At 38.2% G+C, this 22,979-nt stretch overlaps 1 protein-coding gene across 1 annotated transcript in view; it reads left to right on the forward strand.

The window, feature by feature from the left end:
- Positions 1-22,979, forward strand: part of RanBP3 (ran-binding protein 3) — a 345,810-nt gene that overhangs the window by 152,384 nt on the left and 170,447 nt on the right. The window contains exon 10 of the mRNA XM_068225428.1: positions 12,845-12,913. Within this exon, the coding sequence (XP_068081529.1) occupies positions 12,845-12,913 (69 nt within the window). The remainder of the gene's footprint in view (positions 1-12,844; positions 12,914-22,979) is intronic.

Genomic DNA, 22,979 nt, shown 5'->3' on the forward strand with positions numbered 1-22,979 from the left:
TCTCTCATGTTCGAGTTTGTAATCTTTGGTCATTTAATGACATATTGCCAGAGATAATAGATCCCGATAATATTAGAGATCTATGGAAGGAGGCTAAAAGTAACCTTAAAGCTTCTCATGACAAGGTTAGAGAAAGATATGGTAGTGGACGGAGGCTCACCAGTTTAAAAGTCGGAGATCAGGTTATGGTTAAAAATTTCGTACCTGCGGGCAAGTTTGCCCCCTGATTTCATGGGCCATGTATTATTTTGGACTTCTTAACCCCTGTCATCTTATTGGTCAGCAACCCAGCCACTGAGAGGATATTTAGGGTTCACCTTTCTCAGGTGAAAGCTGTATAAATTCCTCGTTTTATAACATAGGCCACTAAATCTTGGCAGTAAGCAAAGGTTATATTCCTTACAGTAACGGTCCTGAATCTTAAAATCAATTAGATAAAGAGCATTTGAAATATGGAGGCCTTCTGCCCCGACCATAAGGAAATCGGTATTGTGTATATACTTAAAATTGCACAACCTACCCCTCTAATAAGGTTTAGCTTTTGTCCATGGCCTGGTGGCCATTACCTAGCCCCCGTCTCGAAAACGATGCCAATTAAACACACACTCATCCTCAATGCCTCCCGTCACATCTCACCCTACAGAAAAGCCAAATAACTCTATATCTCCATCAAAAATCTCTGTCGCCAAGTGAATTACTGTTCCAGTGCCCTCTCTCACATCGGCAGCTGAGTTGTAACATCTGGCGAGCAATGCCAGAGTGGGGTAAGGGCCCACTCTACTTTGGTCCTGTCTCTTTCTGAACGACGCGCCGAAACTCCCATCTTCTCTGGCAAGGGCTGAGGTGCGGTAACTCAACCGCCTACCATCTTGGAGCAGCATTACTATATCTGGTCTGTGGCGACCATCATCATGGCTACCCCTCTGAAGGTAGCGGGAGAGGTGTATCTGAGGGTACTTGGGGGGTCCGAAGGACACCACCCTGGTATCGGCGGCGACAGCCGATCTTGCCGTCAAACTTGAACTTTATACCCCAGACTTCTACAACTTCTGGAAGATTTCAAGACGGGTTTTCAAAATAACTTATGAACTTTCTGCAAGAAATTTTCCATTTGTGAAATTCAACATAAAATTTTCTTTAAGCAAATTTCTACTGCATCACCCCAGGGAAGAAGTTTTGGAGGGGGAGGTCTGTACAGAAAGGTACACCTCCATACCGCGCATTTAAATGAAACGCCTTGAAGAATGCTATCTAACACATAAAGTTTGCAACAACTATTTCAAGAAATTCAGACTTTAAAGAAATATTGTATTTATAGGTTTTCTGAAATGAATTGATTATTCTTCATTTTTGATATTTCAAAGTTTGCTACACTTCTGACTCATCCCGCCAGCTTTGGAGTCTGACCAATCAGAAATTTTGTGTATTTAATTTTCAGCCAATCGCATACTTGTAACTTTCCGACTGTCCAATGAAAAGTAGAGGGTGTGTCTGGACTTAGTCCAGAGCCTTTTTGAACCTTTCTCTCGGGTATAAAAGCTGGCGCCTTTTCAAGCTAACTTGTCGTATTGATCATCTCATTACTGAATGTGTATGTTAAGAGAGGAGGCGGGAGCTTCATCCATCGGCAAGCAGAACATCAGCTAAGGTAGTGGCCACCATTTTTCTAACTCGGTAGTTACCTCTGCAAGCCGACTCGAGGGGAAGATTTCCTGTCTTTAATTATGTAATTGTAAATTTCCTAAAATGTAAACTTTTCTTTCTTTTTCTCATGTAAAAGTTCAAGTAAGTCAAGAGTACTTAACGGAAATCCGGGGACAGAGAGTGCGTTACCCTCTCGAAATCTCCATCAGTTTAATTTGGAGGTGACTACGAGTTTGTAACTGTTTTCACTATTGTAAATTGTAACTTATCTTATCCATCGGGTCACCTCAGTAGTTTTTTTTTTTTTTTTGCTAGGGGCTTTACGTCGCACCGACACAGATAGGTCTTATGGCGACGATGGGATAGGAAAGGCCTAGGAGTTGGAAGGAAGCGGCCGTGGCCTTAATTAAGGTACAGCCCCAGCATTTGCCTGGTGTGAAAATGGGAAACCACGGAAAACCATTTTCAGGGCTGCCGATAGTGGGATTCGAACCTACTATCTCCTGGATGCAAGCTCACAGCTGCGTGCCTCTACGCGCACGGCTAACTCACCCGGTCCTCAGTAGTTTAGGATTAGCCTCTGTATTGTTGGGCCACAAGCCCAGGTAGGGTTTTAATCTGTAATTTCAAATCTTAAGCAGTGTTAGTATCTGCCTCCATAGCATTTTTGAGTTTTGGGCCAGTAACTTTAACCTGTACTTTTTCACGAGGGCCTGGTAGAATGGGTACTCGATACCCCTGTATTATTTTTTCTATAAAAACTTAACCCCTTAACTGGGGAATAGTTTCATAACATCAACCAGCCCGTGGGTAATTGTTCAGCGCAACGCGCGCTTTTGGAATGGATACAGTAGCATGCGGCAGATGTAAATACAAAAACAAACCCCACGGCACTACACCCCTTGAAGGGCCTTGGCCTACCAAGCGACCGCTGCTCAGCCCGAAGGCCTGCAGATTACGAGGTGTCGTGTGGTCAGCACGATGAGTCCTCTCGGCCGTTATTCTTGACTTTCGAGACCGGGGCTGCTATCTCACCGCACGCTACTCAATTCTAATCACGTAGGCTGAGTTGACCTCGAACCAGCCGTCAGGTCCAGCTAAAAATCCCTGACCTGGCCAGGAATCGAACCCGGGGCCTCCAGCTAAGAGGCAGGCACACTACTCCTACACCACAGGCCGGCGTGGATGTAAATACCCAACAGAAAAATATATTTTACTTGATTTATTTAAATTATGATTGATATAATAGAAATTCAATAGCATTATGTTATTGACGTTTTTCTTGTAAACCCGTAAATATATACATATATACACAGTGTGTTCATACAAGAGTGAATTCAAAAAGTGTTCCTTTCATTATTATGATGACATTTTTCAAGTTTCCAGATATGCATCAATAGGTTCTACATAATTTCTGGTTCATAGGTCATTCAGAAATTGCGCACAGTGTGGTAAATACGGAAGCAAGGGCAAGCACAAAGTGCCACGTCACATTCCTGACAGTAGTAGACAGTTTCCCGTCGCCTCTGGTTTGATAGGCACACAACACAACGTTTTCTTGAGTGATTCCTACATCCGGTCAGCAGATTCTCAGATAATTCAACGTCTTTCCTAACCAAGCCATTATCACATCACACGGAACAGTTTACCATCATATACAGACCAATTTACAAAATGTTATCAGAACATGGACAATGGAGTTCGCAGAACAACTGTATCGTAGTAACAACAACAACAACAACAACAACTATGACAACATCTCGCAAATTGAGTTATTTCAGTGTACATATACACAGATAAATTATTTATGAAGAATTTGGCGCGGACCGTACGAGGCAGCACGAGACAGCTGTTGGGCTGCCGCCTAGGCGCGAATTACCCGACTGGCGTGAGAGCGGATAGAAATGAATAGGACAGCAATAATCACATCTAGTATGAATGGAATTTGTTTTAAATTATGATAGTAGATGCATAAGTGATTAAGAATAGTCAGACGCCTATAGGAAGCTAACCCTACGTAAGAACACATTTAGAAGTACAAGAACACCTATAAGGCGTCAAACCCAATACTCATGCGACAGCTGTTGACGCCTTTAGGGGTCAAATACAGTTAAGGGGTTAAAAGACAACTAATACGGTCCTGTAAATTGTAGGTTGTGCCTAGAGAGGCCTGAAGGTGTAAATTTTATGGAGTAAAGCCGCTCTAATCACAAACGTAAAAGTTAAAGGTTGCCTGGAGTAGGCTGTAAGGGTTTGGGAGCGCAGTCTCCTTGGTAGAATTGCATAGAGGCTCTTTCTGGTAATGTAAAATATATTTGTGAAAATATTGAATGGTGCCTTTGGAAGGCCATATCTTGTAACCTTCGCAGGAAAAGGTGCTCGTGAAAATTGTGTGATTTAAATTGGGAGATTCGTCTCCTTGAGTTTCAAACTAAGCGCAGATGTAGTGATGTAGGGATTTTGTAAATTGGGAGCTGGAAGCTGAAATTTTGTAACTAACCTTACTGGGTTTTTCTGTTTTTTCCCTACTTTGTACCAAACTAGCTCTGTACCTGAAATCTTGTTCTTTTGCCTAGCGAATAGTTTTGTTAAAATTTAAAATCTGAAAAGAAATATAACCTTTATTTTTAAAGTTTAAATTAATCTTTGTCTGTTGTAGATAGACCCAATCAACCCAGCACCTTCTTTCACCTCTCTGTTCCACGCAAACACGGTAACATAATGGATGCAGAAGTATTCTACGGAACTGGAGTGGGTATCGTAGAGATAGGGTAGGAATAGGAGGAAGGGGAGTATTCATTCTGGTTGAAAGAAGAATTTGTAAGCTACGAAAAAGATGTCAAACATGAAATTTTAGGTGTAAGGCTCATCTCTAAAGATAATACGGCAACTTGATGCCTTTGGAGTGTACAGCCCGGGAAAGGGTCGCGCTGATGCTGATTCAGTATTATTTGATAATATAATCAGCTATGTGGGAAACAGTATTGGAAGGAATGTGATAGTAGCGGGTGATCTCAATTTATCAAATGTCAACGAACGACAGGAAGCATGACCAACAAATGACAAGTAATTTAATATGAGAAGGGCAGCTGATTCAGAAAGTGATGGAACCAACTAGAGGCAAGAATATTCTGGATGTGGTGCTGGTAAAACCAGATGAGCTCTGTAGAGAAACCAAAGTAATAGATAGTATTAGTGATCACAAAGCTGTTTTTGTCATAGTTAAAAATAAATGTGAAAGAAAAGAAATTAAAAAATTAGTACTATTATGCAGTACCATATAGCCTATATAGGTGATAAAACAGGCATGAGGGAGTTCTTAAAAAGTAACTATGATCGGTGGAAAACGGAAAGTAAAAATGTTAACAGACCATGGGATGCGTTTAAAGCAATTGTTGAAAAATGTGAAAGTAGGTTTGTACTTTTAAAGGTGGTAAGGAATGGTAAAGATCCACTATATTATAGCAGAGAATTAAAGAGACTGAAAGGGAAGTGCAGGTTGGAAAGAAATAGAGTTAGAAATGGCTGTGGAAGTAAGGAGAAATTGGAGGAACTTACTAGGAAATTGAATCTAGCAAGGAAGTCAGCTAAGAATAACACGATGGCAAGCATTATTGGCAGTCGTACATATTTTAGTGAAAAATGGAAGAGTATGTATAGGTACTGTAAGGCGGAAACAGGTTCAAGAAGGACATTCCAGGAATGATTAATGAACAAGGGGAATGTGTAAGTGAAGATCTTCAAGATGCAGAAGTATTCAGTCAGCAGTATGTAAAGATTGTTGATTACAAGAATAATGTCCAGATAGAGGAGGTGACTAGTACTAAAGAAATATTAAAATTTACCTATGATAACAATGACATTTACAGTAAGATACAAAAGTTGAAAACTAGAAAAGCAGCTGGAATTGATAAGATTTTGGGGGATATACTAAAGACAGTGGGTTGGGATATAGTACCATATCTGAAGTACTTATTTGATTATTGTTTGCATGAAGGAGCTATACAAAATGAATGGAGAGTTGCTATAGTAGCTCCTGTGTATAGAGGAAAGCTGACAATTACAGGCCAGTCGGTTTGACATGCATTGTATGTAAGCTTTGGGAAAGCATTCTTTCTGATTATATTAGACATGTTTGCAAAATTAATAACTTGTTAGGTAGAAGGCAGTTTGGGTTTAGGAAAGGTTATTTCACTGAAGCTCAACTTGTCAGATTCCAGCAAAATATAGCAAATAGCCTAGATTCAGGAGGTCAGATGGACTGTGTTGCGATTGACCTGTCTTAAGGCATTTGATAGGGTAGATCATGGGAGACTACTGGCAAAAATGAGTCCAATCGGACTAGAAAAAAGAGTGACTGAATGGGTGGCTAAATTTCTAGAAAATAGATCTCAGATAATTAAAGAAGGCAAAGCTTTATCTGACCCTGTAATATTTAAGAGGGGAATTCCTCAAGGCAGTATTATTGGACCTTTATGTTTTCTTATATATATATATATATATATATATATATATATATCAATGATGTGTGTAAAGAATGTTTGCAGATGATGTTATTCTGTTCAGAGTAATAAATAAGTTACAAGATTGTAAGCGGCTGCAGGGTGACCTCGATAGTGTTGTGAGATGGACGGTGGGCAATGGTATGATGATAAACGGGGTTAAAATTCAGGTTGTGAGTTTCACAAATAGGAAAAGTCCTCTCAGTTTTAATTTCTGCGTTGATGGGATGAAAGTTCCTTTTGGGGATCATTGTAGGTACCTGTGTGTTAGTATACAGAAAGTTCTTCCATGGGGGTAATCACATAAATGGGATTGTAAATAAGGGGTACAGATCTCTGCACATGGTTATGAGGTTGTTTAGGTGTTGTAGTAAGGATGTAAAGGAGAGGGCATGTAAGTCTCTCATAAGGCCCCACCTAGAGTATGGTTCCAGTGTATGGGACCCTCAACAGGGCTACTTGATTCAATAACTGGGAAAAATGCAAAGAAAAGCAGCTTGATTTGTTCTGAGTGATCTCCGCCAAATGAGTTATGGGATATAAACTACATGTTGTTATTTTTTTATTTTTTTATTTTTTTTTATTTTTTTTTTGGCTATTTGCTTTACGTCGCACCGACACAGATAGGTCTTATGGCGAAGATGGGATAAGAAAGGGCTAGGAAGTGGAAGGAAACGGCTGTGGCCTTAATTAAGGTACAGCCCCGGCATTTGCCTGGTGTGAAAATAGGAAACCACGGAAAACGATCTTCAGGGCTGCCGACAGTGGGGCTCGAACCCACTATCTCCCGATTACTGGATACTGGCCGCACTTAAGCGACTGCAGCTATCGAGCTCGGTTCATGTTAATTAGTCCGTATTGAATTGCGATTACATTAATAGTTAAATAAATTCTGTTTATTCCACCTTTTCAGCAAATAGTTTTGCAATGTGTTTATATTACAAGTTTATTTGATACTAGTTTCGACCTAAAGTCAAGGTCATCGTCAGTTATAACCCAAATTAAACAATATTTCAAATAGTCCAAAAACAGTGTACAAATACGATAATATTAAAATGAACATGTGAGAGTTAAAATTAGACAGATTTTGAATATTGTAGTGTACCGTTAAAAGTTAAACTGAAGATAAAGGGTGTTCACAATGATATTAAAAATTAAATTGTGCAAACAATACATTAAAATAAGGCACTTGGATGCCGCTAACAAATGTTTCTGGTTAATTGTTCTTCATGCTGAAGAAGATTCTTGAAAATGTGTTGCATTCCATTACAAAGTTCTAATAGTCAGATGACGTCGTGTAGTAGCAATGACGTTTAAGATTAAGTTGTGCACATAATATGATTAATGTTAAAAGAAGGTACATTGATGCCATTAAAATCCTTTCTGTTGATGTTCTTAACGCTGAGGGCGAAAGTTTCGCTTGAAGGTCAGATTAATACTAAGATGTAGGTGGTAAAGATTCGCATTTGCATGCGGAGCGCGAAGTTGACATTGTGTTCCCAATAAAGAGGGTTTTTGAACAAATAAAGGATTTTTACTTTTGAGGATCTCATATAAGAAGGCCACGCCGGTAATTCAATTTACGAACACAGCTACTCCTTCCCCTCCATCTTTTCCTTCTCTTCCCTCACTTACAGCTAGCCACACAGCTTCCCCTCTAATTTCCTCTTTTCTTCCCCCACTTACAGCTAGCCAAGCTCCTGTACAGAATGTATTACGTAGGTGCAACACAAGACGCACAGCAGCATCTGCCACATCTGGCCATGTTACTTAGAAAGGGAGTCAGCTCTGAAGAAACAAAATAAGGGTAAACTCAATCCGTCTTCATTTTTTTGCTAATTTATGCTTCATAATTTGGTTGTCACCATATTAGTTTGATTCTTTTCTTCTTCCAGATACATGTTTGTACTAGACTAGCTGATGTACCCGTGCTTTGCAACAGAATTCTACATTGTATACAAAATTCTAGATTAGGTAATGTACACGTTGTGAGCAAGATTGTATTAAATTGCATAGCTCTTAACGTTACCCCAGAAATGCGATGGGGAAGTCACCAAACATCTTTTCTTATATGAAGACTGGGTTGGGGAGTGTTCATTGTAATGGTAATGGTAGGCTTGCTCGCCTACCATCAGTCACAATCAGGTTGGGGAGTTTTTGTTATAATGGGAGACACTCGCTCTCCACCTGCCTTTTTACATCCTCAGGAAGACTGTATATGTAGTTTTCCCAACTGAAATGAACATAGGTCATTACAATGACGCCAGTAGGAATGGCGCTATTAAAAGCAGTGCTTGCATATGAAATACTCGATCAAATTGAAGAACAACACATTTTCTCTCTTTTAACGAACAGTACTATCTATTACAAGTCCAGCGGGAATGACCAGGCCACAGACAGCCGTGATCCGTGGCCGCAGACAGCCGTGATCCGTGAACACTCTTCGTCCCTTTTCGGCGGTTATTTTCAGGGTTGAATTTTAAGTTATTTAGTGAATTGTGGTGCTATAATTTTGATCGGCCTCTTCTTATTCTTCCTTTCTTCACGGGTCCTCTAAATATTAGCTCCTTAGCGTCGACCTCTAAGATCTTTTGCTACCGTGTTTTTCCTTCATTCCCACTTGCATTTGGGAGATGGTGGGTTCAGACCTCACTGTCGGCTGCCCATTTTCACACCAGGCACACTGGTACTGTACCTTAATTAAGGACACAGTCGGTATCTTCCCAGTCCTTGACCTTTTCCATCCTTGTGTCGCCGAAAAGCTTCAATGTGTTAGTGCGGCATTTAAAAAATCTACTGCTTGTCCTATGTTGGGTCATAACAATAAATGATAATGACTGTAATGCATTGTGGTATTCTGACAATGGCAGAATGCATTGTGGTCATGTTCTTTAATACATTGAACATGATGCCTGAGCGTTGCCCGGGCTCCGTCATTTACTGCCATATACGGTGCCCGAGCGGTGGTCGGGCTTGTTTCTTAACTAATAAATAATCGCTTGTTGGGAATGCGCCCATGTCTCTTCCAGTAAAACATGAATGACAACATTACAGTACCGCATACTGCTGCTAAATGGGCGCACTGACCTTCACTGGATAGAATACGAATGCTTGTTTTGAAGAGTAGCGAGAATGTATTCCGTGTGCTTTGCTTTCCCACTCACTGCTATAATGGCGCCACGTTGTGTTGACTCGCTCAGCGATAGTGCTATAGAAACCCTAATAAACTGTAATTCAGGATCCGAACTGGATGACAGTGATGATGATGATGATGATGATGATGATGAAGGATTTGTCAGTTATTCAGGTAAAGATACATACACAGTTCGAACGACAATATTAAAATATAAACAGAAATCCTCCAGTGGCATATATTCTGTTTATCAGCTAGCTTGTAACTGAATTCCGACTTACGGTTTCGATATATTCTGGTATACGGTACTTGTTATTTTTCAGGTAATGAAGATAATGATTACAAGGAGTGGGATTTCGCTGAGCAGTTCGTCAGGCCATTTCGCCCTCCGAGGTGATAGTCTGCACCTGCTTACAACTGGACGGAGGAAGATAGCAAACAATCTCTTCCCGATTTTCAAGGACGTAGTGGTGTGAACGCTAATATAAATAGTGAGAATTCTGTGTTCGATTGCTTTTCTGTGTTTTTCGGTGCAGACGTAATAAAATCTATAAAAACTGAAACTAACGGATATGCTGCTGTGAGTATTGCAGAAATGCGGTGAGCTGGAACATTGAAGCCAAGTTCTACCTGGAATAAGTGGACCCCAGTGAAATTATTTGAACTGTATTATTTTTTTGGCATAGTGCTTCATATGTGTATTGTGAAATTGCCAAAACTAAGTGATTACTGGAGTAATCATCTCATAATTCAAACCTCTTTCTCTAGGAAGTTACTGATCAGGGATCGATTCTTTCAAATTCTAAATATGCTGCACATAAATAATAATGACAGTTCTATACCCTTTTATTATAATTTGGATCCACCTTATTCAATACATAAAAACTGTTGTTTAGATGAAATTACAACATATATTTCAATCAGAACTAGTTTTGATGCCCTTTTTGCATCATCATCTGCTGATATAGGTCCTTGGAAAAATTGGCAATCACATAAGTTTATCTACGTCAAATTGAACACAATTTAAAACCATATTAGGTTGCCAGTTTTTCCAAGAACCTATATCAGCTGATGATGACGCTTAAAGGGCGTCGAAACTAGTTCTGATTGAAATATATGTTGTAATTTCATGTAAATAACAGTTTTTATGTATTGAATAAGGTGGATCCAAATTATAATAAAAGTTGTAATCTTGGTTCAATACGGACAAACAATGAAATTTATTAACTTTTATACCCATAAATAATCCTGGTCATGATCCATTGCATAAAATACGCCCATTTTACGATATTTTAGTTGCAAAATACCGAACTTCATTCTACCCAGAACGTAACTTGACAATTGATGAAGGCCTGTGTCCATTTTGAGGCAGAATTTCATTTCGCATGTATATGAAAAACAAACCGCATAAATACGGGATCAAATTTTACATGGTTGCTGACGCCAAATCTGGTTATGTAGTAAACATAAAAATGTACTCCAGAAGGGCCGGAAACGAGGACAATTCCATCACAGCATTGGTTCATGAACTTTGCGGCAATCTATTAGGGCAAGGTCATGTCATCTATATGGACAGATTTTACACAAGCCCGGCGTTATTTTATGAGCTATGGAAGGAAGAAACCTTTGCGATGGGTACCGTAATGAAAAATAGAATGGGGCTTCCAAAAGATCTCATGAATTTCCCACTGAAGAAAGGAGAATTTTCATTCCGTAGATGTGATCACTTGTTTTGTTTGAAGTGGAGGGACTCGCGTGATGTGTAGATTTTATCGACAGCACATAGTGTTTCAGCCTCGACAGTCAAGGTAAAATCTAGATTTGGTACAACGGAAAAAGTGAAGCCAGACGTTTAAGATTACAATGAAAACAAACCTGGTGTGGACCACAACGACCAGCTACTAGCTTGCTATCCATTTGGTAGAAAAACTTTGAAGTGGTGGAAGGAAGTATTTTTTCATCTCTTCACTGTGGCAGTGGTCAATTCCTTCATTCTGTACAAGAAATCGAGGGATAACAATAAGATTTTTCATCTGAATGGCTACATTAAGGCTCTTTCAGCTGCATTTGTGGAGAAAGGAGGAGAGGAATTTCAGAAAAATATGCCATCGCCACCATCTTCTATCAACCGTTTCGCAGCTCGCCATTTTGCAACAAAAATACCATCAACAGAACATAAGACAAGGCCTACAAGAGTGTGAAAGTGTGCTCAGAAACATCACTAAAAGAGACTGGAAAACGATCTAAAAAGAGACGTGATGGTATTGTGAAAGCTGCAATACGCCTCTCTGTTTACCTAAATGTTTTGAACTTTATCACACGAAGTCAAAATTTTGTTAATTGGGTCTGTAAGAAAAGATTATATTGACAAATAACATCCTTTTTTCTCTCATATAAGCGTAGTAATAATGTACTAATGTAAAAATATTAAATGTAAATATGAAAAAATTATTACAAACATGAATTGAAATTTAAAAAGAAAAGAAAGTTAAAAAAAACGTCATAAATATTTTGGCCCCCTTTCTTATTCCGGTGCAAAAAAAAGTTAAAATTAAATTAAATCAGTGCTGAGACAGATAATTATAGTTTCAAATACAACAAGAATAATTAATTTATCTCAACAATTAGTGTTGAAACTATAAAGTCACAAAGTATGGCTAAAATGCTCAGTATACAGCAGTTAACAAACCAAACCCCATGACACTACAGCTCTTGAAGGGTCTTGGCCTACCAAGCGACCGCTGCTCAGCCCGAAGGCCTGCAGATTACGAGGTTTCGTGTGGTCAGCACGACGAATCCTCTTGGCTGTTATTCTTGCCTTTCTATACCGGGGCTGCTATCTCACCATCAGATAGCTCCTTAATTCTAATCACATAGGCTGAGTGGACCTCGAATCAGCCCTCAGGTTCAGGTAAAAATCTCTGACCTGGCCGGGAATCGAACCTGGGGCCTCCGGGTGAGAGGCAGGCATGCTACCCCTACACCAAGGGGCCGTCATACAATAATTAACAGGTTACAAATATGCCAGTGTTCAATGTGTTAACGAGACATGAAATTTGCATCATGGAATTTTCCAACATATCACAACATGCTGTGACTGTTTAAAAGCACCTAGGACCTAACATTTCCTGTAATCTGTTTCTTGAGCCACATTATGTTCTGGTTGTTTTTTTGAGCTGAACACATCCATGACATTTCATTTTTTGGCCATGAAACACAGTCTGCATATTTATGGTGACACTTGTAACATTTAAATAACTCATAATTGCAATATAATTGCAGTATATGAAGTTAGATATGAACCTTGCCCTGATCAGTTATTGGTTAAAACGAAACATGACAAAATTGCTCTTTGCATTGAAGACAATGCTTTCTAATCTCTTTTGGCGTAATACTTCTCATTTAAGAAAGCCTCCTTCTCATCACTCTGATGTACAGATTCCTTTCATGTCCAGAAATGTTGGTGAAACTTATGAAATATTCATGTAGTATTTTAACCAATATTATTGACTATTTAATAGCAGTATAAATTAATGAGGCTCATCATTGTATTTCCATGTTCTAGGAGTCAGTAACTGTTGAGAACAATGAATCTTCTAGCAGTAATTCGACAGAGACAATTGGAACTTCAAATGTAAGTTATACATAAATGGTTAAGTTTTCCTTCCTAATTAAGTAGTTTCTTGGTAGGTGGTAGTATTAAGCTATTTTTAATTTGGTAAACCAGCTGTTTGTTTATAATGTTATATGTAGGTATGTATGTATGTATCTATGTATGTATCTATGTATGTATGTATGTATGTACTGTATGTATGAATTGTGCTCATACTAGTCAAATGTAACAAAAACTTTTCAGTCTGTCAAACCACTGCAGTTACAATATCAATTCTAACATTGTGTGTACAAATACATACTTATACAAAGAATGACATGTTTCATTCTACAAGAACATCAGATTCTATCAAATCACTTAGAACATGCTTATATATGTACTGTCGTACTAATAAAAAGTCCTTATACAGTTGTTTAACACTTGTATAAACCCTGTATAAACGTATATTTTTCCTACTAATAAACGTGGTATACGCATTGTATTGCTATACAGCACGTATACACTCATTCCAAGTTGTAGGAATCTCTTCCTGCAGTTCACTGACGTATTTTGCACATTCACCACCTTTATGATTGCTTTTGCTGGTTATCTACGAGCAAAACTTTCCGGAAAGTCGTGCAGTAGCACGGCATGTAAAAGGCAGTGGCAACACAACGTGAGATAGCTGGAAATTGGCTTATATTGATATCAACATTTCTTCAGCTTGCTTGTGTAATGAACGCCAGGAAAGAAATGGAAAAAATTAAGAAAAGATCATGAGCTCCTAACTGGGATAATAAGGAAAACGTAAGCAATTGAAATTGATTTGGTGAGTTGAAAAGGGTACACATTCCAAAATCCTTACATTTCAGGAAAAAGGAAAAACTGTTTTATAGGTAAAAGAAAGGTTTGATCAAAAAAGTTTCTATTAGGCATTTATACATCATATCTGCATATTCAAGTATCAAGTATGGAAATCATATTACGTACGGTTTTCAAGTTATACCATTTTTAATTTCAAGGAATATGTCCCTTTTTATATTTAAATTTGAGAAAGATATTTGTAGAGGCATACAATGTATAATAAACTCGCAATTTCAAAAGTCTATTAAGCAGTAACACATTATTACACAAAAATACGCCCAACCATAATTTCTTTTATAGTTATTATCATTCCGTCTCTTTAAAGTGTTTTACTTTACAAAGATGTCTAGCCTCCATAACCTCTAATTGGTGTATGTCTTCTCTGTTTAAAATATCATGAAGATCATCGTTATCGTCCATTCTTTCAATGTGTGTTCAATGTTAAATGGATAAGCTGAATATTTCACCGCGATTATATTACTGCAGACAGTAAATACCATGAAAATAAACTGCTCACTCGTTTCTTTTTCTGCTACTTTCTGCTATACAATGCTTAAACAAGGGTCCTGGTCTGTACAAGCAATTCAATGAATAACTATAACAGATGTATACACAGGAGGCTTATACACAGTTTATTAGTAACAAATTTCACATAAACAGTGTATAAACCTTGTATAAAAGTTATACACCATTTATTAGTAAGACGGGTACAGTATTGTTTACGTTGCATAAACTTGTCAATGATGGAGAGTTTAACGATAATATGAACCACACGACTGTGATCATGGAGAGGCAAATGTATAGTTTTGGGTTAAAGCACACTGCTCGCGGAGAGGGGACGGGAAGCATGGGACGGGCCATGTAGAGTGTTGTGGAACCTTCCTATTTGATGTTAAAATCCAGTGTTGTACTGTGGAGAGGGAGGGAGAAGTAGGGTGGAGCGAGTGGAGCGCTGTGGAACCATCTATCAACACTGGAGAGGGGATAGAATGTTAATAACGTAGTCCATGTTATAATATGCTTTTATGTAATATGGATAAATGCAAGTTAATGATTTTAGGTGCATAAAGTAAGGAATTGAAATGGAGACTAACTATTAAATTTTATTATTGTGATAAAAGCTATTTTAATGAGTAAATGTTGTCCAGATGTTATGTGAGTAGAGTGAAGAGGTGGGAACTTTTTAAGTGTGTATGGTCATTTAGGTTGGTTACATTTGCATTTTTTGGTGTAATTTCAATTGCTTCCTTTATATTCAAACATTTACTTTTATTTTCGATGTGTAAAATTTTTAGATCTGTGTTGATGTCTGTCAAATGTTGTGTTCCCCGAAGGCTGAATCCTGATTTTATCTGATCGTGTTTGTGTGTTCTTTGTATCTTGTGTGGAAATTATGTTTCGTTTGACCTATATACATGGCATTGCAGTTAGGTTCTTGGCACTTGAATTCATATACTCCTGACTTTCAGAAAGGGTCTTTTTTGTTCAGGTTGCACTTACTGATGTCTCTCTGTAGTGTGTTGTTCATTCTAAAGGCTACTTTAATATCTTGTTTCTTGAAAATATTAACTACTTTGTATGTGTTCTTGTTACCGTAGTTGAGAACCACGTATTTTTCTTATGTTTATTTAATAGTTTATCTACTGTGTCTGGAGGGTAGTTGTTTTCATTCGGAATTTGTTTAATGATTTGTATGTCTTCATTGAAATCCGTTGTGCTCATTAGTATGAAAATAGCTCTGTGTATCATTGTATTCAGTCCTGCTATTTTGTGTGCGTATGGGTGGTTCGATTTTGATTTTGACTCGTTAATAGTGTACGACGTCTGAGTGGGCTTTCTTTGTAAGAGGTTGTCATTATTCCTGTTGACTGTGACGTCTAAATAGTTTATTTTCTTGTTGGTTTCTGGCTCCATTGTGAAAGTGTGGACTTGAGTAAAGAATTTAGTGTGTTTAATACAGTAAAACCACGTTAAATCGAAGTCGCTGGGATGCAGAAATCGGGGCGTGGGAGGGGAGAGGTGAAGGGGTGTCTAAGATGGGGCTGAAGGATGTGGAAAGAAAGACTGCTGCTGAGAGGGAGATTATAAAGGAAAGAATTCTTTTTATCTGAGACATGATTACTAAGGAATTAAAAGGTCAAATAAAATGTTTGATTTCTCTGAAATTTCATTTGGATTGAAGTTAGGATTGAAGAACTGTTCCAGATGGATAAAACAATTTTCCGTAATATTGAGCAGGGAGCCTTTTTGTGTAACTTAGAGAATTTTCACGTCTTGGTTGACATTAGTGAACTTCTGGTTGGTATCACTCGTGCTGTCCCGTGGCCAAAAATCTGTTATATTTCAGGGCGTTAACATGCTCTAAGTAACTTGTATGGAAGTTCTTACCTGTTTGACCGACATAAGATGCGTTACAATTATTACAATTGAGTCTATGAACACCTGACTTGGTGAACGTATTGCTATGATTAACAGAATTAGTATTGTGTAAAATATCTGTGTTTCTGTTACAAGTTTTGAGGGCTATTTTGATGCCTTGCTTTTAAAATATGTTTGTGATTTGGTGGATTAAACTTAAAAGTAGATAAAAATTTGTTGTGAGTTTTTCTTTTGTTAACGTGTTTGAAGGTTGGTGTTTATGTTTATTAATGATTTTCTCTATGAAGGAGCTGTTGTAGCCATTAAACTTAGCTATACTGCGAATAGTGTCTAATTCCTTTTTATGTTCTTATTTAGACAGCGGGATGCTTAAAGCACGGTGTACTATAAATGGTATGCTGCACTTTGATTGGCGTGTGGGTGTATGGAATCTTGATGGATTGTGTTAGCGGTTTGTGTTGGTTTTCTAAACATCTTATAGCTCAATAAACCAGCTTGTTTGATGATAGTTAGGTCTAAATACAGTAAAACCTCATTAATTTGAAGTTGTTGGGACTAAAAAATCGGGCTTCGAATTACTTAATTTCGAATTAACCGCCAATTCATAATTCAGAAGTGAAACTATTTCCAAAATGAATCTAAGAAAGTGCATTTAGAGTATTCAAATAATGCACTTGGTAAACTCACTCATAAACATAACCTCTTGCAACGAAAGAAAGAAAGAAAAAAAGAAAGAAAGAAAGAAAGAAAGGAAAAAAAAAAATCACTATTGAAAGACGAGGAGAAATCTATGCTGGCTCCCATGAGCAAGTGCTTATTCACTGGATTACTGACTGTATGCATTTTAGATGCCCTGTACTTGCACAGAAAGTAATCGAACTTTCCTATGACGAGGAGAGAAAGTCTCTCACTTCCTTCTGCATGACTCTCGTATTTCAGAAACGTGAACACTTGCTGCGTCACAAAGTATTCTAAGACCCATTAATGCATGCAATCACCTTGATTTACAGTTTAAACCTTTCAAATGCCATGGAAAAACTATTTCCAAAATGTATCCAACAAGATGCATTTACAATGTTCAAATAATGCACTTGGATTAATCACTGACAAACATAACCTCACGCAACGAAAGAAAAAAATCACATGATTCAAAGACAAGGATAAACTATGCTGGTTCCCCTGTGCAAATGCATTTTTTTTATTACTCTACCGTTTGCATTTTCAGATGCTTTATACTTTCACGGAAAGTGCCCGACGCCCTTAAAACATTGTTGCTTCCGTGTGCATTGTAACATAGTACAATGACCCCCACTCCCTTGTACGATTTTCTGGCTGGCCTTTTCTCCTTTAAAACCATAAGACCTTTTGGACTCGGCATGAAAAGAAAACAATGCAGTTTCATCAGCAATGACAACATTGTTCGGTGCCTATGAATTGATTATATGAGCCACGCTTTTTCGTCAACTGTCAGCATCGCCAGTGTTCGCGGATTCTGTTTCTCCATCATGATGCTGATAAATTTTGAATTTAAATTACTCTGTAACATACTATTGTTTTAACATGTAAAGGCAGTTTCGAATTATAAGTCTGAATTTTGTACTTCGAATTACGAATTATCTGTATTTTGAATTAAACAAATTAAATAACATGCAAACCGTATCTCATATTTCCGGGAACGAGAGCTTCTTCAAATTAGGTGGGATTTTGAATTAACCCATTTCGAATTATCGAGGTTCTGCTGTAATTGAGTTTCTTATCGTTCTCTGATTCTGGTGCAAACTTGATATGTGGGCCAGTGTGATTAAGGTTGGATAGAGTGGTGATGGCGTCAGTTACACTTTCGTTCATGATAACAAATGTGTCATCCGCATATCTTGTCCAAAAAAAAAATAATAATAATTTAAAGATGTTATTAAATGTGGTGTTTTGTAAATGGTCCAGATAGATTTCAGGTAGGATGCCTGATGCTGGTGATCCCATAGCTAACCAATTTTGCTGATAAATGGTATTGTCAAATGTGAAATAATTGGTATTCAAAAACATTTTCAGAATGGAGATGAAATCTTGAAATTCTAGTGGGCTCAGACCACTGTATTTATTTAAATTTTTGTGAATAATGGGACAAATTTTTGAAATTGGGATGCTTGGGTACATGTTAACAATATCGAAGGAATGGAGAGAATAGTTGGGTTGAATAGTAACATGATTTAGTTTTTCAGTCAATTCATTAGTGTTGTTAATGGAATTCCCAGTTAAAAAATGGTAATTTCCTTTGAGGAAATGCTGGATGAACTGTGAAATTTTATATAAAGGACTGGGTCTATAATTAGTGATGGGTCAGATAGGAACATCAGTTTTATGTATTTTGGGAAGTGCTTTGGCAGTTGGCAGGCCTGACTTGACTTTGACTTCTTTCCTTTAATTCCAGGTGGAACATAGGGCCTTGACGAAATTTCTCCATCTTGTTCTGACTGCCGCCAATGCTTTCACCTCCTCCATGTCTTGTTAACTCGAGCGATCTCCTTGTCTATGGTTCTCTTTCAGGAAATCCTTGGTCAGCCTTGCCTGCGAATGCCTTGTGGATTCTAGCACAATGCCTGCCTTGTGATACTTTCTTGTGGTCTTCTCAGAGTGTGCCCAATCCATCTCCATTTTCTTCTCATGATCTGTTGCTGTCTTGTGGCCTCCCAAAGGTCTTTGTTTGAGATGGTCTTTGGCCACCATACAGTATTCTCATAATGTACATTAAATACTGATTTATAAAAGTCTGTAACTTTGTGGTAATGTCTTTGGTCACTTTCCAGGTCTCACTTCCATACAATAACACAGATTTAACATTTGAGTTGAATATCCTTAGCTTGGTTTTTTACGAATGTGAGGGGATCTCCATATTGGTCGTAACTGTGCAAAAGCTCCTTTGGCTGTATTTATACAACTCGCCTCATCTCTGAAAGCACCTCCATCCTGGCTTCCTAAATAGCAAATTTCCTCTACCCTTTCTATATTCATTCCATCTAGAGTCAAGTAGAATTGTTACAATGGTTTATGTGCATTTCCTTAGTCTTTCTCTTATTAATCTCTTTTTTTTTTTTTTTTGCTTTACATCGTACCGACACAGGTAGGTCTTATGGTGACGATAGAATAGGAAAGGTCCAGGAATGGGACGGAAGTGACTGTAGCCGTAATTAAGGTATAGCGCTAGCATTTGCCTGGTGTGAAAATGGGAAACTGCGGAAAACCATCTTCAGGGCTGCAGACAGTGGGGTTCGAACCCACTATCTCCGGGATGCAAGCTCACAGCTGTGCACTTCTAACCGCACGGCCAACTCGTCCGGTGTTATTAATGTTTAAGCCTACTTCTTTAGCTTCTATTTTTAAGTCATTCAGTTTGATTTCCATGTCCCGAAAACATTCTGCATGAAAACAGAGATCATCTGCGTAATCCAGTTCTTCCAATCGGTTATTTCATCCCCACTAAAGCCACGTTTTCTATTCGTTGCCTTTTTTACAATCCAGTGTCATGATAAAAAAAGATTGGCGACAGTAGATATCCTTGCCTTACTCCAGATTTTACAGCAAAAGGTTCATACAGCTTCCCTTTATGTTGTACTTGCCTGTGTAAGACGGACTATATTATGTGGAATTCTGAACTTTTCCATAGCCTTCTCCATTTTCTTCCATTCGACAGAATCAAACGCCTTTTCAAAATCAATGAAAAGTATATACAGAGATGTCTGATACTCAGCAAATTGTTCAATAATTAGCCTTAGGGCCGGTTCTACCACCTACTGGTAAAGTAGCGCGTAATTTGCCCTCCGCGTAAAAGGATGTTTCCGTCCGACCACTCCCAGGTAGCGCTATCGGCAGCATAAATCGTCGTTACCCGGCGCGTAATTTCTCGGCCACTTCGAGGGCCAGGCAAGTTCTGAGAGCTGAACATTATTAGCTGTATTTCTGGTGATATGCAACTCAAATTAGCTTAGTATACTGAAAAAAGCAGTCTACTGTAACAGTGATCGATATTGTATTGCAGGATTTTGAACATTAATGCTTCCCTTTAGTTGCAACGGTCACACCAGCCTCTCGCATCGGTAGCGCAGGGAACATATTTTATACGTTAAGCTTTCGTAAAGAAACTCTAAAAGGATGTAAAATCAAAATCTATTTGGAAATCATTTCAAATGGACTTTAATTTTCTACTTTTTCAGTTTTCCGACACGAGATATATATTACTGTATGTATCCTACCTAACCCAAGCGTTTTCATAGCGTAATGGTTAACACGTTCGCTTCGTAATACGAAGTGTGCAGGTTCGAGTCTTTATTATGACGAATCTTTTTTATTTCCATTATTAGCGTTCTGTTAATCTGTATGCCTCTTTTCATACGTTCTTATCATAATATTATGTCTACTAGGAAAATTGCTTTATATGTATGCTACCTATAGCAAGTGATGTTATGATTAATAGCACATAGGACTGTCGCCCAGGTAGCAGATTCCCTATTAGTTGTTTACATAGGCTTGTAAATTATTTTGAAGAAATTGGAAACTATTCCATTCCCGAATTCCTCTTCCTATGAATGGATATTTATCCTGATTTGTTCTTTACATTTACAGTACCTTCCAACTTTATCTTCATAAAGTTAAAAATTAAAATGAAATGCTTTATCAATAAATGGAAGCATCTGGAACTAAACGAGGTCACAGAACTAGTTGCAAATAGAGCATCGCGGAGATACTTCATCAATTCACAGAAGCCTGCAGATAGAATGCTCAAAGGCAATAAGTCTGTAAAGAAGATGTGTGTATATACGTATATGGAAGCACGTAAAAGAGAGTTAAGAACAACGGCAGGGAACGAAAATACACTTTAAAATGTAAATTAGAAATACGATGAAAACCTGCGTACCTTCTATTACGGAGCGAGCGACTTGACCAGTCTACTACGAGAATACCTTTCAAAAACGCTGCCTTGCATGATAGGTTATAACTGGCGTAAGAAAATGTAATCTCGAGATTTTAATCCCAATTAGGTATTGATATTGAAGATCATAGATTGAAATCACGAAAGCTTGACATAAATCGTTGTCCATAACTCTTAAGACTTCCCTTATTAGGCTTTTTGGTGATAATCAGCAGACGCAAGCACAGGGAAATAAGACAATCGAAATGGGTTTCATGCATCTGACGATAGATAGCACCACACTCGAAAGCGAGAAATCGCTGAAAATCAGTCTAGCCAACTTCGTATATCGGTGTCTAGCTCCGGGTAGCTACCTAGCGCTTGCGCGGAGGTGGTTGGACGCAAGCCAAAGTACCAGCCGATTTACACCTCCAGGTAGTTTACCTCCCGGGCAGCTGCCAGCCATTTTACCAGCAGATGATAGAACCGGCCCTTAGTGTGTTAATCAGATCCATAGTAGACCGACCGACCTGTGAAACCTGCCTGTTCTTGACGTAGTCTCCTGTCAACGGCTAGTCTTATTCTGTTCAGTATGACCCTTGACATCACTTTTCCCCCATATGAGAGCAACGTTATTCCCCTCCAGTTATTGCAATCTGAGAGGTCACCCTTCTTCGGTATCTTGATGAGGACACCCTTCTTCCATTCCTCAGGAAAATGTTCTTTGTTCCATATTAGTGTTAGAAGTGGCTTCATGACTTCCGCTGTTAAATCTGGATCTACCTTTTGGGCTTCTGGGATATGCATATACTGAGAGTCAACTCAAGCCCTAAGCGGTCCCTTTGATGTTAGCCAGACTTCTGGTCAGTGAAGTGGCTTCATCAGTGGTAAATAGTTCCTAGTTTTGTTGCTTATTACTGAAGTCAGGAGATTTCCTCAGTTTTGTCAGATATTCTGGTGAACTAACTTGATCAGTTAAACATTTATGGGCTGTAAAAATATGGAAAATATTTCACAAGTTGAATGTTATTTGGGTTCATTACCAACTCTTATCTTTCAAACACAGATGACTGTGAATAGTTATTGTTCTCGGTGGTGTTTGTAACAAAATATATAATTATTTACCATGAGCTTGATATCTTACTGCATTGTGTTTTTACTAAGCTTTGCTATTTAGTTTGCATAATTTTTACGATTCAAAGATATGAGCTTCATTGAGGTTTCCGTATTGAACTGAGATCACAGAGATGAGATATGTATTAGGTTCCACCTATTCATTACTAATTACGTGTTGATGTTACTAATAATTTTTATTCAACTTGGGACTGGTTTCGACACATATAATGTCATCATCAGCCATAAAATGAATCACAAATATATAAGCAAAGACATAATAATAAAAACTATTGTGGATACATATTGAAATATGATCATTAAAAATCCTTAGCTGTCCATTCACACCATGTGTTAAGATAAATCGCCATAACAGAAGAGCAACGGCATAATAATTAAATCTGGAGCAGTGACACATTGAAGTATGCATATAGTCTCTCACTAATCAAAGAATAAAAGAAGGTTCTTCAATATGTAGTCTTTGTGCATCCGTTTAATAGAATGCTCCGACAGGCTTCCAAAGTAAAAAGTCATTTAAAACATTCACACATGCTATGCGTCAACCAGAGCATCGAGAACTTCTTTGAATCACCTGGTGTATAATTTATACCTGATTAAAAAAAAATTAACACTGATGAATATGAAATCAGTCAGAGGTAAAAGACATTGGTCTTGTGAGAAGGAGATATAAAATGTTATGTGGTAGGTTTGGAAGGGAGAAGATGGATGGGGCGGGGGAATAAAAAGATCTTGTTAGGGGAGTAGTAGGTTTAAGGTGGGTCTTGTGAACAGTGTGGTAGGGGTTTGTAACGTGATAGGGTACTGTGTATCGCGCTAAATATTGACCTC

This window comes from Anabrus simplex, chromosome 1 (assembly GCF_040414725.1).
Source record: "Anabrus simplex isolate iqAnaSimp1 chromosome 1, ASM4041472v1, whole genome shotgun sequence".
Classification (NCBI taxonomy): Eukaryota; Metazoa; Arthropoda; class Insecta; order Orthoptera; family Tettigoniidae; genus Anabrus; species Anabrus simplex.